Genomic DNA, 17,731 nt, shown 5'->3' with positions numbered 1-17,731 from the left:
ACTGATGACATGTCTGTTAACATGAGATTAACGCCAGCTGATCACACACAGGAAAGCAGCTTGAAAGACGTGACTCTACAGGACAGGGGGCGGATATCAGAAAACGAGGTCATGTTTTCCGATTCTCCCAGAATTAGAACAAAAACACTCAAATGAAGACATCAAAGATTGATACATGACCCGAGGAAGTGGAAGAATTGTAAAGCTTATTAGCTTTGATACATTTAATCCATTTATCATCTGCTCTCATGTCTGCCCCACGTCCAATCCTAATGTTGGCACACTCATCAAATCAAACTGGACTCCTCTCACATGCTTGGCGATGCATTTACACCCTCGTGTTTGTGGGCTTTATAACCTCGATAAAATAATGAAAAGAAAACATACTGTATGTTCCTGTGACGCTCGCTGCCCTACCTTTTATAGTCTGGTTGTACTAAAGTTTCCGTCTCCCTTGTTCCTAGAGGAATCAGCTAGGCCGATTCAGAGCACCTGGTGCTCTCAGGTCTTAAAATCCCACCTCTCTTTCCACCTGGACTCACCCCAACCATCATCTACACATTTTGGTCCTTAATAATTTATGTGTATTCCACCACAAGAGAGACTTTTTCACAAGAGAGGTTTTCTCCAAATAGGTGAACAAATGTGCATATATCAGCATCAGTTTCAGCAACATAAAATACAATAAGCCATTGTCCCTTCTGGAAAAAACGAATCAAAATACTCCTTAAAAACGTCCATAATCTAAAAAAAAGAGCCTCCAGCTGGGAACATCAAACCAGCACGTTCAAACTCTTGAACAGAAGCTGATATATGTGAGGCTTTATCTTTTCCAACTGTGTTAAAATGTAATTTCTATCATGTATTTGTGTCCATGCAGATACAAACCACAACTTACCATAGCCACAAAGAACTGTTATTCGTTTTGTTAAAGAGACTCCTTGTAAGTCATAACAAGAAATGCAATGTGTGTGTGATCTGAAATAATCACTTTCAGGGAGACAAGTCGCTCTTTCACAGCTCGACTAGAGAGAGGTAGCTGCAGCCAAACCAACGACACAACCTGACCAAAAACCGGATTAAAAAGAGACGAGACGGTGACACAGGACAGGCATGGACAAGAGAAGATGAAGGGGCTTAAAGGTGCAGGAGGTGAAAGAGAGGAAGAAGAAGGAAGAGGAGGAGGAGGAGGCAGAGGGAAAGAAAGTGAACTTAAGTCATGAAGCCCAGGGGAGGAGAGGGGAGGGTGAAGGGAATCGGTCAGCTCGTTCCCAGAGCAGCTTCCCAGCAAATCCCAGCATGACTCCAGACTGCACTTACAACAAATGAAACCACATGTACAGCCACAGATTTACAACAACCTATACAGAGCACCTACAGGGTACAGGTTTAAGACTGCAAACAGACAATTAAAGTAATTATCTCACTGACACACAGATTGTAGGATCTGGAGGTTCACTACAGTGACAGGGACAGTCTCAGTGCTGAGATGTGACTGACCTGCAGACATCGTGTTCGCCTGCACACAGAAGCTCATGTTCTCTTCTCAGTGCACACTCTGTCACTGAACTTGTTTACGGTGTGTTTCACTCAGGGTGCACTTCTTCCAAGAAAGACACGAGTGTGCAGCACTGAAAAAGCCTTAATCTGTTACTGTTCAAACAACTATAAAGTTTTGCCATCGTAAAAAACAACTGCATAGTCGAGACAGTTTTTGTCTCCAGCGCTATGACGCTGGCGTTGCTAATAAAAATGCACCATTGCACGAGTCGACCACAGACTTGCAGAGTCAATTATAAAGACGCTGAAGTCAAGCTCATATTTTTCTTACAGGTAAAATGAAGACTTTATTAAGATATTTTACTTTCAATATCATCTAAATCTTTGCATTCAAGTTGAGAGCATACACTAAATTGTTTTGATAAATTCAACACCAACATGCTTTATTTAAAATTTAGCCTTTACTAGCTCAAACGCTTGGCACATAAACTCAGATTCATTACAGGTCACTTCCATACCTAATTATAATATGACATAACTCTGTTGCATCTGAATTTATACACATGGTTTTAAATTACCCGCTGGATTAATTCCTAAATCCTTGTGGATCAGAATGTCATGAAGCCAAACAAACTTATCACAAAGCTCTGTAATCCAACGAGGTCCGGTAGCTCACTGTGCATTGTCTGCTAATAAGAGAATACAAAAAAAGGTGCCTGGAAGTCATTTCACGGCATGCACAGGGACTTTTCTGAGCCGACACCGTATTGGTTGTGATCCAAACATCGGCTCCAGTGGCTGAAGGCAGAGCTAAAAGGAGTGTGCAGCAGCCGCAGCTCTGATGCAGCTCCCGTAAGCCCAAACGCTTCTAGCTCTGCGTAACAGGTGTCGGGATTTGGATCGAGTAAACAGTGGCTAGCCCAGCAATGCCGGGCAGCTCGTTGGTTCGATTTCAGGTCACAGGCCGAGTTCCTTTCCACCTTTCCGGGCAGAGCGGGAAACGACAACGATAACAAGACAGAGCGGGGAAAGTGCTGCAGATACAGGAAGACAATGTTTCTGTCCAAAATCCCTCACCACTCCATAAATAATCCTCTATACTACGAGTAAGACGTTTTGTCCGAATGTCTACACAGAACTTTAAAACACTGTTTGTGGACCCAAAGTATGCAGCAATGCACTGTAAAAAAAAAAAAGAACGCATGGTTACTATCTATATTACACCATCCACTGCAATGGAAGACCATGCAGATAAACTGATGAGTGGTTTGAATTCCCCAGATAGTGGAACAGGATTAGGACATTTGTCAATTATTTGGGACATAACTCTAATCTGACTCTCAGAATTTAAAGGGCGTTTTTTCTCGGCCAAACTGTAAGAAATCTGTGTTGTCATGAAACAGTTTCAATTGAATACTGATGCCTGTTTATGGGCATAAAAGCAAACCAGGCCATCAGTGAGATGGTTGGCTATTATACAGATTTAAAATCCGTCAAAGCGTCATGCTTCAAAGCAGAAAGTGCCTTTGTTTAGATAACCGGCAAAGTTTTTGAGTTGTTGTTACATTACACCGTTAAAATGTAGCACCTGTTTTGTTTTTTTTGTTTTTTACAAAACTTCCTTTACATGTTCAAAAAAAGATAAACAAAGAGAGAAAGCAAGAATATGACTGAAACAAAAAAAAAGCTAAACATCGTCAAATATTAGAGCACTTGTGGAAACCGCATTTTGTCATCCTTCTAAGTTTAGATTCTGGACCTGAATGGTCGGTTTTGGATCCGACCAGAGATAGTAGGCGGTTTTAAGGCACCCCCATACGGCCATTTTGGACGCCCCTCGGTGTGCCAGATATGAGAGCAGTTATCAGGTCAACAGGTGTTGCAGTGATGGAAGCGGGCAAGAGAAGTGGTTCAGATAGAAGTGATTAGTGCCAGTCAGAGTTACATATTACTCCTTTAACGACCGACCTAAATATAAGCTAAATAAACTAACCAATAGAGAAAATGAATCAATCAGATGCAGTTTGTCCAGCTTATAATACATGTAACTGGATGAACAAGCCTCCACCAGGATGTGCGTCTAAATAAGAGGGTTGTTCAAGAACGATGATTGTTAACGATATAATAATGAATCCTAATACCAGAACAATCTGTAATAAAAGAGTGGATGCACTACAGGCATTTCTGAAACACAAACATAACACCAATGTTTTGAACATTATGGGCAAAGTCCATAAACTCAATCTTATGTTCAGCTCAGACCTGTTTCAGATGTTCTCTTCTGGTACAAAGTATGCCGATCTGTGCCCCTCACGAGGCCCCACATCAAGGAGCTGGTAACAACCAGACACAGCATGTGGGGTGTCCCTCACCTGCACTGCTCGATCAACAGGCTGAGGACCTGTTACACAACCTGCTTACTCACTGTGTGTCCTCCTCGTTAACTTGAGCGTGCACACACACACACACACACACACACACACACACCTAAAAAAAAAAGGGTCCTTCAAGGAGAAAGTCTGTCTGCTGATCCTATTACACAGTGTGAGTCTACAAAAGCCGACGTGCAGTCTGCAGTTCTGTCATGTGTAACTTAAACATCTGTTTTCTGGTTGTACAGTAGGAGAGTCAAGAAAGAAGTTGGTGCATTTATGATGCCAGGTGTAAAAGTGTGCGCCAATCAGGAGTTTGAGGAGAGATTCTAATGGCTGGCATGTGAGGCAAGGGTTAGATTGGACAGCAAAGGAGGTTGCCATGGTAATGATAGTGACTGCTGTACTGTTGGAAAGGTACATAGAAAATTGTGTTGAGTAAAAGCTGCAGTGAGTTAATAGTTTGTCATCAGTTTCATGTGGTGTTTAGTTTTAACTCACAAAAACAGAGAAGATGAGCCTTAGCACAGAGTTACCGATTATTAAATATAGTGTATGTGAGTTTCCCAATCATATGCTGTGACTTTTTTTATACGATTAATAAGAGGTAGCAAAAGCACAAGCATTTACTCATGTACAAGTATTTAAATGTATTTGAAAAAGACTCACACAACAGTAAGTTGTTAACTCATTAATCTCGCTAGTACCTCTGAATCACAAAACAGAAGACTTTAACCCGCCGCATGATAAATCAAACCATATAAAATGTTCATCAAACTACAGTAAGTAGCTGGTCAGTGGTAACCATGGATACAAGTAGAAAGAGTGCAGCATAAAGTTTTGTTTACTTTGCAACAGGTCAGTTTCAGTCAAGATGTGAAACACTGCACAAGCTGATACGAGTTGGACCTGGATCACTTATACCAATTTGTTTTGGTTTCAAGTTTCCCTCCACCTTTTAAGATGAGGAGTGCGCCCTATGTACTGAGGCTAGTCCTCCAAGTAGGCGGCTCGGGTTAGTTTCAAAGATTTATTTCTGGGCTTTTTAATTCCTTCATTAAAAAGATACAGTGGATAGTCAGAAATCGGGGAGAGAGAGAGAGAGGAGAATGAAATGCGGGAAAGGACCCGGGCATGCCACTTCCAGAACAACAGCCTCCGCACATGGGTCCAGCAAATTAACCATTTGACCACAAGCGCCCCGGCTTTGAATCCGACCTGTGGCTCCTTTCCCATTATGTCATTCTCCACTTTCTCTATCCGATTTCTGACTCTATCCGTTTGATACTAGAGAAATAGAAAAGACGTTCTCCCGTCTGTTGAGTCTAAACCGTTGCATCAGGCCTGTCTGATAATTTGACTCTGAAACTCCATACTACACAAACAACTATTAATAAACTCCACTGATTGGGAAAGGTATATGGCTTGGACATGAACCAGCAAGTTAATGTTACACGGTCAGTGACCTAAGGGCTAAATATGACAACATATAAAATATCACCAGGAATCACCTGGAGGAGCCGCCGCCGCCTCAGGGTTTAACACTTGAATGTTTAATCTTCCATAAAACCACAAACACTGTTAATTATGGTACATATTTAGTATAGTATCATTGTGAAAAAGCAAAGGAAACAATAACAAACAGCCTGAATGCTGATGGGAATAGCTAAAATACTGAGCCACTCTACACTACAGAAAGACTTTCTCATTCTGTTCAAATATGAAATGTCAGCCTATTTTCATTTGTAATGTCACAGAAATAAGCGTGCCCAGTGAACTTAACTCATGTGCCAGTTATGTCACCGTCAGTATAGCCGTTCCAGGACCTGCACTGAGTTAGGATGCTTGCAAAAGCTTGTTAACAAACTTGTTTCAGTCGGCTGCAGAGGCAGAGGGAGCTAATGTTAGCCACGAGGCTAGTGCTAACACTAGTACTGATCGAATGTTCATTATGTTGATTTAAATCAAATCCTGAGAGTGCCCGATAAAGTCATACACACCGCAAACACACATACAAATAGTAACTACTCGTATGCTTGAGAGAGAATTGACTCTTTAAAAGTAGAGACCGTAGTGATGGACCTCAGATCAGCAGGGAGTTTGTTCCAGAGAGAAGGGCCACAGTAACTAAAGGCCCCCTCTCCGGACTTTGATCTAATGCTTGGTATGGTTAAGAGACCTCCTCCTGATGACCTGAGGGGCCGGGTCGGGTTGTCGTATGTGAGCAGGTCAGAAATGTGCTCAGGAGCTGAACCATTAAGAGCTTTATGGACTAATAACAGGATTGAAAAAGTGATTCTTTCTGTGTTGTACCGGGAGCCAGTTGAGTGTTTTGAGGACCTGAGTGTTGTGTTCAAATGTTCCAGTACGTGTCAGGACTCTGGCTGCTGAAGTTTGAGTGCGTTAAAGTCTTCCTACAGATTGTTTGTAGTATCAGTAGAGGGCATCACAGAAGTATGTGCTGTTGAGACAGTTCTTTAGGGCATCACAAACGACTGAACTTCAAGCTATAATGTGAGGAAGATTACATCCACATCACATGAACGAGCAGTAATGAAGCAGGAAACCGTTTCCATCACTTCTTTTAGGTTTCACTACAAGACGGGCTGTCAGTCTCAGAGGTCCTGCAGAGAACCTTTCAGTGCTCTCTGTATTTGGTAAACACGATGTACCTTTGTGGCATCATGTTGTCATGACAAACATCCTTGCACACGACGGTATTTACAGTTTAAGTTGCCTGTAAATAAAGAATGTTTACCCCCTATTCCCAAGGATATCACAGCTCAAAATGATAAGAATAAATATACACCGTATCAATCACCTAATGCTTATCATGCATCGCAGCAACAAAGGACACAATAGAAGAGAATTCAAAAACTTTTATTTTATTTTATTTCAAAACCACAGCGATCAAAAACACAACTTTCTTCTCTTTAGGGCAGACTGTCCCTTCATGTGGGCCTTTGAGGTTACGTTTATCTCCCCCCTACTCTCCTCAATGTATGCAGTTTCAGATGTAAAGATGACATTGGAAAAGTACAAACGTCCTTTAAACAGTAGGCATGCAAGTACTGGGAAATTTGCCTCATGAAGCATTTTACTCTTCCTTTCTTTTAATTATCGATCGTATACACAGAATCTATCTTTAAACTGTGGTTTGAAAATACTTGAATTTCTTCCTTTTTTTTTTCTCTGGGCCCCTCGTGCCCCCACTGGAGAGTGAACGGAGCTGGAAACCAGGGCAGGAGAGAGCGGGAAAGAAGGGACAGAAACCGGAAACCTGGGGCCGCCTGCCCCCTGAGGACCACAGCCTCCCCACACACGGGGAGGCTCATTACCCATGAGCTGTAATTGGCTTAATTAGCCTTTTTAGCAGCTCCTTAACTTTTAACAGCACATGTTTTTTTCTCCAAAAGCTAAACTAAAAGATAAACAAGGTGGGGAATCATTTAAGGTCACATCAACAGTGAGCCTGTGTACAGAAACACACTTCTCATGACCAGCTGTTTGGGTCAAAGTACAAGTTTGAAACACTAACATGTTTTCTTTTAATGAACATAAATAACTATCTGTTTTAAATGAACAAATACATTTAAAGTATGTAGTGAACATTTTTAAAGTCTTCAGGGTCTTATTTGGACTCTTTATATCTGTCGTCTCTCTGTGATGATATTCTGTATTATGTCCGTCTGTTTATGCAACAGGTGAATACAGGTGCAGCTGAAAGTCAAACCGTCCCTGTGTGATCTCCACATTCACATCACTCCTTTCAGAAAAGCTGATGTCGGCCCTTATCAGGTTCAGTCCCACTTAAACTCAAACTCCCCTGACTCAGACGTCGTTGTGTCTGAAGTACCTGCCTCTCAGGGGGGAGTTTATGACTGCTTGGCTGTGAATCTCAGCTTGGTCCCCGCCCTGTGGCCCTCCGGCTCCGGGTAAATGGTTCTGAAGGTCAGGTTAATGCGAGGTCCTCGGTCATGGTACTCTTTAGCCACTTGATGCTGGTGGAGACAGAGACACACAAACATTTGTATTTTATATTTTCAATTCAATTCAAACCCTTTACTTTAACTCGACAGACACTGAGGTTTCCCTCATTTACAGTGACGTCGAGCTCACAGCATGAAAGCGGGGACACAAATAGCAGCGGGTAGACAAGAAAAAAATATATAATAAGAATAAAAAGCAAGAAAGAAAGAATCACAACAACAACAACAACAAAGGACATGAATGCAGAGTAAACACTAAACTTTATCATCATACATATTTTACAACTCACAAAGGCCAACGACAAACTCACAGTATAAACTCTGTCTTCTGTGACGCGCTTTGAGTGTAGGCTCGTGCACGTAAGAGGTAGAGAGCGAGCAAGGAGACAGGGAGGCGCCTGATTGGTTCATCAGATTGGTACCTCATGGCAGACACTGGTCAATGTTTTTACAGGCTTACAACTGCTACAGATGACGGATTTTCTTTGTTCCTTTTTCAGAGCACATGAGTTATTAATTTCTGTCAGGACCTAAAGACAATTTCAACCAAAGTCTGAAAAAGTGGATCTGGAGAAAATGACCAACGCTGCCTTTGAAATGAGCAGAGGCAGCTTAAAAGACACACACTCCTTCTTCCCCTACATCTCAGGAGGAGGGGAAAGGTTTGTTTTCGCCACATCATTGCCAAAAGAAAGACTGGAACATGCAGAAAAAAAAAAAACCTTTATCCCTTTTCAAAACAAATGAAGTGCTTCAGCAGGGTTCACAGGCTTAGTTAAATATCTAGCACTCGCTTACAAAGTTTTCCATTTGAGCCAAAAGGTTTCATTAGGCAGACGAGGAGAGAAAATTAATGGACGCTGTGATCTTTCTCTGGCAGGATCTTTAAGAGGGAGATGAAACCTTTGTTCAGATACTCGGGGAGGCGTCACCATAAAACACATGTGACCTTCTTTTTTTTTTATCCTTTAAAGCTTAAACTCCTCCAGCAGTCTCTGAAGTTCTCCCATCACTTCACTATCATCCAGGTCTACACCCCCTCCTGCCCTCTGCTCTGCCAATGAAAGGCATCTGATCCAACCTTCACAACAGGGCCCGAAGTCTCTAACTAGACTCTTCCTCTCTGTCGCCCCCTGTTGGTGGAACGAAAGTACCAAACTCCATTCAATCTGCAGTGTGTCTTTAAGAGAAAGCTAAAGACCCAGCTCTTTCATGAACACTTACGTACTTGATATTATTGATGACGGTAATGATGATAATGATGACGATGGTTTTGTTTGAAATTGACGATGGCGATATTTAGGTGGTGGTTTTGAGGCTGATTAGCGCTCTAAAGAACAGCTGTCAATGTTGTGCTTTGCCTATCAGCACCCTTTGTTTCCGGTGGGACTTAAGAGCTTTAATAGGGATTGATTCACTCTTGGAGCCAGCCTCAAGTGGCCACTTAAGGAAATGCGTTTTTTTTTTGTCATTTCAGTGCAGGCCAACTTTCTCAGCCATGGAGGTTTAACTTTGCAAAAATCCCACACCAGCTTTCCTCCCAATTGTAAATGCCTGCAGACATGAACTCTTCCAAAGGCTTAAAGGGTTTACTTATAGTGACATTAAAACTATTGTGAAAGCACATAAACTCACCGCTGAGTGCAAGAAAAACGGCTTCCATCAGAAAGCAGCTACACACTCACACTCCAGGCCTCTCATCCTCTTTCATGCACTCGTATAAACCTGTCCTCTGTCTCCATTGTCAAGCAAATCACTCTCATTATGCTGAAGCTCTGCTGTTCTCTCTCCAGCCCAGTCCGCACACAGACACACACACACAGATCAGGGCAGGTGAGTGAGGTCTTCATGTGACCTTATCCAGGTTGAGGTTTCCAGAGCACGTCTATTTACTCTGATTATTCAAGGTGGCATGAGGTTGACTGTGGTTTCTGTTGCCATGAAAGTTTAGCTCAAAGTCTATTTCAATAAATGATCTGTTAATATTTAGTTGTTATTATTATTGAACATCGTTTTCTTTTCTTACGTTTGTCAATGGCAGATACAAATACTTTTACTGGACTACTGTGTATTTTACAGAGATAAAGTGCAGATGTTTTTGAAAATGATAGAAGCAAGGATTCTTCAAAGGCGACATCCTCCAGTGTTGAAATATGAAGCCAATTAGGAAGTGTGCCTCAGCTCCAGCCCTTTGCCTGTTTCTTGGTTAGTTTCAGACAGCATTACCAAAATGGAGACCGCCATCATTGGGCTTAAAATCTCTGCTTCAGAAACCAAGGGGTGGGGAGCACCAGTGGCCTAGCGGATATGTTGCGTGCCCTATGTGCAGAGGCAGCAGCTGTGGGTTCGACTCCGACCTCAGCTGCATGTCATCCCCTACTCTGTCCTCCCAACATTTCCTGTCTCTCCTCAGCTGTCCTGTCCAATAAAGGCTAAAAGGCCCAAAAAATAAAAGAAACCAAGGGGTGCAGACACTGAGATGCGTCCATGTTTTAGTCATCCATGTTTTAGGGAGTTGGTTTGGTATCAACAGAGGAAACCTGAGGCAGCTTGTGCAAGTCAAGAGGATCACAAAAAAAAAGCAAAAGGAAGAAGACATAGATCTACAGTAAAAACATGAAAAAATAAACAAAACAAAAATACAAGCAGACTTTAAATCCACCTGATTCTGATAAATCCCCGCCAATCACGTATCATGTTTATTATTCTTTCAGCCTCGTGGGTCATTTCATTTGATTGGAGGAACTTACCTGCCAGTCGTCCTGTGTCGCTCCTGACATCAGCAGAAGTGTCCCGTGACTCAGAGGAACCCGGATACGCTCCACATACGTGTAGTCACCATTTTCCTCCTAACACAAACAAAGTGAAGAGAATATCCAGCTGTCCCACACCAGAAACACACTCCCATACACATTCGGTACAATGTATACGACATGTATAAACACGCTTTAAAGCTCTGTTACATGCACAAGTGTTTACTAAAACTCTGAAGATAACAGACGTCGTTTCTTCTTCAAGGCGGTCACTCTGATGAATGCTGAACCGTCACAGAGGGTCAGACCTGTCGCTGTGAAATGACGTCAAACCTGAAATCTACCATCACTGTGACTGTTCATAAGATTATATAAACCAGTGGTTCTGCACTCGTCTAGCCTCAGGACGCACCACCAACTCCTCTGTGAAAAATCAAGACACTCATTTCTGATATTTTTCGACCTATCAGATATATTTACTGAAAAATGGTGGACTTCGGACTTCGATGAACGGCTGAACCTGGAGTAAAGTTTAACTGTCAAACGAGTTCATGAGAAACAGCAAAGGTTGCTTATAGATCATAGAGTGTCTGCAGGTTTAAGAAGCCCAGCACTTTGTGAGACTACTTTAATAAAACTGAGAGCTGAATTTATGGTCAATGTTAAGCAAAACAAAAATAAAACTTTGAAGCCTGTTCTTTATCACCATTAGATTAAAAACAAGTTTGAATCAGTGCATCTACTTTTACCAGAATCTCTCAAAAGTCATTTTTGGGGACTATTTTGGCTTTATTGGATCTCTTCTCACCGGTGGCGGCTGCTTGCGGAGGCTGAACACTCTGATGTCGCCCAGACTGAGCGAGGCGATGGTGGGCTTGTCACCCAAAGAGGCCTCGTCGTCACTGTGCCAGCCGATGCTGTCATGTCCGTCTCGGTAAAGGTTACACAGCAGGGAGTTAAAGCTGCACCCGCTCGCCTGCTCCACCGCACCGCAAAGGGTTAACAGCAACGGATGCCACTAAGAAAAAGAAAAAAAAAGGGAAAGTAACTTAAGGTGATAAATAAGGAGAGTAACTGTCAACAAAACAAAAAAAGAACAAATCAAGAGAAACCAAGAATAAAAAGAAAAACACAGAAAGTGAAAGACCATAATGTTTACAGAGAAGATCTAACCTCTGAGTTTGGAGCCATAGTGGAGCGAGCATACGTATAAGGCAACTCTCCGTACCAGCAGGTCATTCTGGGCTCGTCGTACGCCTCACCTGGACCAACGCACACAAATAAATAAATACAGCTTTACCTCAAAAGAAACAATTTAGACCATTATTAGAACATATTTCAGCCTCTATCTGTATAACTAGGTCCATTCAAAGTGCATATAGATCTCTCAAAATGTTAATGATGAATCCTGTTTTAGCGTTTTTACACTCTCAAAGACTTTTTTCATCGGGAAATATTAAAGTTAAATATCTGAGCGAGCATCTGAAGCCTGATGTTGATATTTTTCTAGTACAGACACATTGAATAGTTCTCAGGCAGAACGTAGATTTGATATCCAGTTTTAGAGCTGATATTTGAAAATTAACAAAGTGGTGATTAACGTTCTTATGGATGAAAAACAAAAGCTTTGTGGCTCTGCATGTTGACATTATTTAGTCAAAGGGCTCCTTGTCTCAGCGCATAAAGTCCACTCTGACCCCAAGACTCAGGAGAAAGAGCAAATCGGCAGTGGGATTTTCTCGCCAAGGAAAAATTCTTTGCATTTCCACACCTGAAATAACCCAAAGCAGCTGAACCTAACCATTAAAGGTCACATATTATGCAAATTAACTTCACCATGTTTCTCTAACACTAATATGTGTCTCTAGTCTGTCTACAAACCCCCAATCATGAGAAAAGTCCATTCTCTCCGTCTTTTGCCTGCTCCACTTTTCAGAAAATGTGTGCTCAAACAGGCCGTTTGGAGATTTTCCCTTCATGACATCACAAAGGGCAGCAACCCCTCCCCCAGGTGGGTGACACTCCCACAGCTAGGTGTTTGTTCTGCCCTCTGAGTCTGCCTTCTCACCGGAAACAATGGAGCATGGAGCAAGAAAGCCCGAGTACACCCAAGCTCTTCCAGAGAGGGGGCGTGGTCAGACACAGCTCATTTACATATTTAAAGCTACAGACACAGAAACAGCCTGTTCTGAGCAGGGCTGAAATAGAGGGATTTATAGGCATGATCAAAAACAGGATCAGAGTGGATTTAGAACAAGAAACTGCACACACATGTTTTGAGGAGCTCTAAGACTTATTTACACTGAGTTGAAGAAGAGGAGAATATGTGACCTTTAATTCATACTGCAATAACCATACCCCATTTAACCCTTAATGCATAACATGGTACTGCTTTGCGTTTGGCTGATTTTATGTGTTTGTGGAAGGGTTCTTTTTAACAAAAAGTAGTTTTTTCTATATCTATGTACATCTCTGTACCTCTCTGCATAGAGCGGACTGCTTTTGCTTAAGGTTTGACGAGACGTTCTCATTTCACCTCAAAACGTACTGAATTGTAGTCTCTTTTTTTCTTTCAGATAAAGGGAAAAAAAGCCTCTATGATCATCTGCATTTTGCCGTAGTAATTGGGTCACGACAGTTTTAACTTCAAAAGAGAAGAAAAGATGTAGTGTGTTTTCAAACGACCTCTTTTGTGTTGAATGATCACGAGTGTATGTAGAGGATGAAAGCCCACAGTTATTCACGTATTCCTCTCAACACATATTGCGGTGATTATCTGCTACGTCACATGAATCTTTTTGTAGCTGTGGTAAGGCAAGGTAAACATCGCGATTGAATTTTTTTCTGTCTGTTATTCTCCATAAACTGTAAATATTAATGGATGAAGCCTGAGTGACGTCAGCCATCTGTTCATGCAGGGGGCTCTGGAGGCTCATCAGCAGCAGCCGCCATGTTGGAAATGCTGTCTCAGTCTAACTTTCAGTCAACCTGCGACAGGCTGAGAGCTGGAGCTGAGGCGGGTTTTAAGCCTCTTGACAAACTGTTACATGGCGCTCACCTGTCAATCATGTCAGCTACACTCCTCACTCTGGATAAGACGTGTCGTTCATAAAATCAAAACAGATGTGTAAAAGAAAAATTCATCCCCCTACAGTGTGTGCCAGTGATGACAATAACTAATCTAATCAGACCTATTTAGTTTTTTGTACCAGGCTGTAAACATGTTTATTTATGCTGTACAAACGGCTTTTTTGAATGTGGTGTGAATTTGACTTCCAGCCTCAAGCGGCCCCTCGATGAACTGCAGGATTTTGCACTCCAGCCTTGGTTTGATTTTTAAAACCACAGAGGTTGCCGCTTGGTTATTCTCTGTGGTTTTTGGTGTTTATCTGGGAAACAACCAGCTCCCCTTCAAGAAGCGATTCTCTGGCATCTGGCCGGCCAAAACAAACTGCCCAAGCAGCCCTGGCTTTTTATGGTATTAAATTATTTTAGGGACTCTGGGAGTTATTGTTTCAAATATGTGTGGTCATGGATCAAAAATTGCACTCTGTCAGTTAAGATCTGCTATCAGAGGAAAATCTAAACAAATTCTTGACAGGATTAAATTTAGGAGACCTGAGTAATGGTTGGAAAAACTGAGTCACCACGGTTTAAAAGAAGTCAGAAAGGATGTAGGAGAGGTGACTGGTGACAAGGTTATGGTCCCCCCCCCCCCCCAGTCCTTCCTCTATAACCCAAACATCACATGGACTTTGTTGACAAAGTCTGAGCAGTGATGGATTGAGATTACACAACCTGCAGCTGTGAACTATGGCTGGAAATCATCTTGCTCACTTGTCTTTTATGATGCTATTCTTCTGCCACGGAGCTATCGCAGAGTAACACACGAGATGGACGAGAGCCAGCTGACAGAGGGGCGGATTCTGAGAGGCCGAGTCTGACTGCAGCTCAACAGGATCACTGTATGAAGTCTGTCCGGGTACAATGTGACTTATTCTTTCCTTTCACAGGAACTTTTTACTCTGTCTTCGTCTTGGCAAAAAACCTGCAGCCATGCTCTTCTTGCTAGAATTACTCTGCTTTCTATCTACTTGAGGTGAACACATTGGTTGTGTATCACTGATTCTGTGTTTATAAAACCCAGATGTGCACTTAAAATGTCCAAACACATTCTTTGATCCAAATAACAAATTCAGAGTGTTTCGCAGCTGTGGTCGAAGTGTTGACTCTCCAACAACTTTCTTTACATGTACAACGAACCGGTCCCAGAGATGAGGACAAGAAGAAGTAATACTCTTCACAGTACCAAAAACTAAAATGACCCATCAGCAGAATGATGTCATCACAGCAGAGTAATATTTAATGTATTCAAAATGCCAAAAGCCTGAGACTGGACGTCCTTGTTTAGCTCCCCGATGTAAAATGAAAGAATCTGAAATGTCATTATAGGTTTGCAAGCTACTTGCTTTGAGTAAATGATCTCGATCCAAACCTTATAAAAAGCAGCTGCAGTGGGGAAACCCGTTTCAACCTGCAGTGTGCATCACCGGATCACATTTAATTCCTTATATTTTGCTTACTCTTACAGCCCTGGCTGGTACCCACCCTGTCTGAAGTTAGTCTTCTGGGACCAGGGAAGCTCTGCTAGCAGCTTACTGAACATCCAGTCTGCCTCGTCTGGGGAGAGAAACCCGGGAAGCAGCCGCAGCCTGGACGGAGAGAAAGACAAAAGACACACTTACACCGAAGTAACCCAAAAAGTAAGGCGTGGGGTATGTAGGTAATGTTCAAAAGAGTCTGGAGGTAGGCACCCCAGACATCTAAAAGTCTAAAACCACAATGGTTAAACATCTCTGTCTTATTATCTCTATTATGAAAAACAAAAGTGAGGTAGGACTCGGAGGCATGATATTTAGTCGTCGCTACGTATATATTGCTGATGCGATGACTGCCATCTAGTGGACTTTAAATGCAATCACAGATGAGTCAATAAATACATATTTGGTGCTGTCACAGAAATGTTTTGTATTCCCCTTTTTAATTTACTAGTTTTATATACACATACTTCAAATGGAGGGTTTACATTCTACTCACCTGGACATTCCTGATGGTCCGCAGCTAATCTCATAATCACCTGCATTTCTGTCAAGAGCCAAATTGACTTCATTAGTCAACCTGGCATTTGGCCAAATAACAACCAAAAACATCTCAGATAGTGGACTTTTAATCATTTTTAAACAGATGTCACATTAAATTAAACTCTAGAGAGGTCTATCATGTGAGAATGCAAAGTTTAACTTACTCTATCAACTTTTCAGGTGGAGCCTCTCTGAGTTGCTGAAAAGAAAAAAAACAAATGTCACAGCAGAGAAAAAGGAGGCAAGCGTTTCATTATATGTGTGTGTGTGTGTGTGTGTGTGTGTGTGTGTGTGTGTGTGTGTGTGTCGTTTACTTTGGCGGGCTGGTGGTACTCAAATGTCTGAGGTGTTTTCTGTGGCCCACATCCCCAAGAAGTAGGAGCAGTGTGGACACTTTTAGGTTGTTGGTTGTTTTGGACTGAACCTGTAAAAAAAAAACACTTTTTAAAAGGTATCAAACAGGGGGGTTTGGTTACAGACTGTGCTGTAATGTGTTGTGTAAAACAACTAATAATGGGCCAAGTCTTTGGGGAGCAGCGAGTAGGGAGAGGGATTCTTGACAAACAATTCAATGACTCATAACGACTCTTAAATCACCTGTTGGTCCTGAGTGTTTTGGCAGTTGTTTGGCCCAGGAGCCCTGGACTCTGGCACGCTGGCGCTTATCTGACATCACATCTAGGGGGGGGGGAGAAGAAGTCATCCAAAAAGACGACTAATCACTGCATTAAAACTCCCTAATCTTTAAAATCATACAGGAGCATGAGCGTGATCATGTATCATATCCTGATTCAAATCGTGAGCGTGATCTTGATGCTGCTGTGGCTCAGCTGGAAGGTCGAGGGTTCGATCCCCGGTTCCTGCAGCCACATGTCATATGTGTCCTTGGGCAAAACACTAGGGATGTAACAATTCACTCAACTCATGATACAATACGATTCTCTCACGATTTATTTTTACAATATGAGCCTGTAGACAAATGATGAGTGATAAAGATTCCTTTAGGGGATGCAAACCCGCTCGTCAGTGTGGTTTGGCCTTTTAATGCAACAAGGGGAGGTGATTGGAGCTTCTCATCGTGGTGTGGATTAAATGCTGCATCATGTTGGTTGTGTTATTTTTGTAGCTCCCTGTCTTCTTATAATTTTTGCACAGTTTTTGTCTCCTCTGTTATCTTCTCACCTCTTTCATTTTCTGTCTCGGGGAAGCCAAAATGCTTCCACACCTCCGATTTAAAAGACGGCGGTGCGTCCTCAATTTCAAAATCTTGCTCTGCAGCTGCTCACTATATTATTGCGATTCATTTTTCAGAGTACCGATGTGAATCTTGACACCTTTGAATCCATTTAACACGATTTTACGATTCATCTTCACATCCCTACAAGACACTTAACCCCAGGTTGCTCCCGCTGCTTCGCCAGCGTCGTATGAAGGTGTATGAATGGGTGTGTTACATCTCATGGCCACTTTTTTTTTTGCGATCAAATATGTTTTGGATATTTTTCAATATGGGGAGGTATCAAAACAATAAGATGAGTTCCATTAAAAAGAACAAGGCAAACATTGTGAAACTGGTGCACCATAGTGTGAGTTCAGAGTCTGGTAATTACAAAGTGTATTTATTATTCTGATATAAAAACATTAACATTAAACATTAAAGTACATGAGTGACACCTCATTTGAATATGACATGTTGAGTAACCTTTTAAGAAAACTCGTCTCTGCTTTAGTTGGTTATAATTTCTCATGTTAACACTCAGAAGTTTATTTGTAGTTCTTTAGGTAACACTCGGCTAAATAAAGCTAGATAGATAACTAGCGCGATGCTAAGTTAGCTTCTCCTCCAAACATTACTTCAATAAACAGATTCTGTAGGTTCAAAACAAACATTAGGTGATTAAAGTGTTATTAAAGTGTGATTAGATGTTTAAATGACTTACATAAACGGTTGCCTAAACCGTAACACTACAGCGAGA

At 41.9% G+C, this 17,731-nt stretch overlaps 1 protein-coding gene across 2 annotated transcripts; it reads right to left on the bottom strand.

The window, feature by feature from the left end:
* Positions 1-7,413: 7,413 nt before the first annotated feature.
* Positions 7,414-16,470, bottom strand: alkbh3 (alkB homolog 3, alpha-ketoglutarate dependent dioxygenase). Of its 2 annotated transcripts, none has more exons than XM_061036084.1 (9): positions 16,353-16,470; positions 16,070-16,179; positions 15,920-15,954; positions 15,712-15,759; positions 15,223-15,326; positions 11,788-11,876; positions 11,423-11,632; positions 10,612-10,710; positions 7,414-7,873 (listed from the first exon to the last, which is right to left on the bottom strand). In XM_061036084.1, the coding sequence occupies exons 1-9, from the start codon at positions 16,456-16,458 to the stop codon at positions 7,748-7,750; spliced, it is 927 nt and encodes a 308-aa protein (XP_060892067.1). In that variant the 5' UTR covers positions 16,459-16,470; the 3' UTR covers positions 7,414-7,747. The 2 variants fall into 2 exon arrangements, with proteins under 2 accessions (XP_060892067.1, XP_060892068.1); XM_061036085.1 differs by having other exon boundaries at positions 16,070-16,181; positions 16,367-16,457.
* Positions 16,471-17,731: the final 1,261 nt, after the last annotated feature.

Source organism: Labrus mixtus, chromosome 4 (assembly GCF_963584025.1).
Source record: "Labrus mixtus chromosome 4, fLabMix1.1, whole genome shotgun sequence".
Lineage (NCBI taxonomy): Eukaryota > Metazoa > Chordata > Actinopteri > Labriformes > Labridae > Labrus > Labrus mixtus.
Note: the sequence above shows the minus strand (reverse complement) of the source record. Positions and strands in the feature narration are given on the sequence as shown.

Excerpts from the sequence above, each read along its gene's own strand:
- alkbh3 (XM_061036084.1), bottom strand. The coding sequence starts at position 16,458 with ATGACTTCTTCTCCCCCCCCCCTAGATGTGATGTCAGATAAGCGCCAG. Across the intron at positions 15,327-15,711 it reads GGACCATCAGGAATGTCCAG|GCTGCGGCTGCTTCCCGGGT; the intron begins GTGAGTAGAATG and ends CTCTCCGTCCAG. Across the intron at positions 11,877-15,222 it reads GAAGACTAACTTCAGACAGG|GTGAGGCGTACGACGAGCCC; the intron begins GTGGGTACCAGC and ends GCGTTGGTCCAG.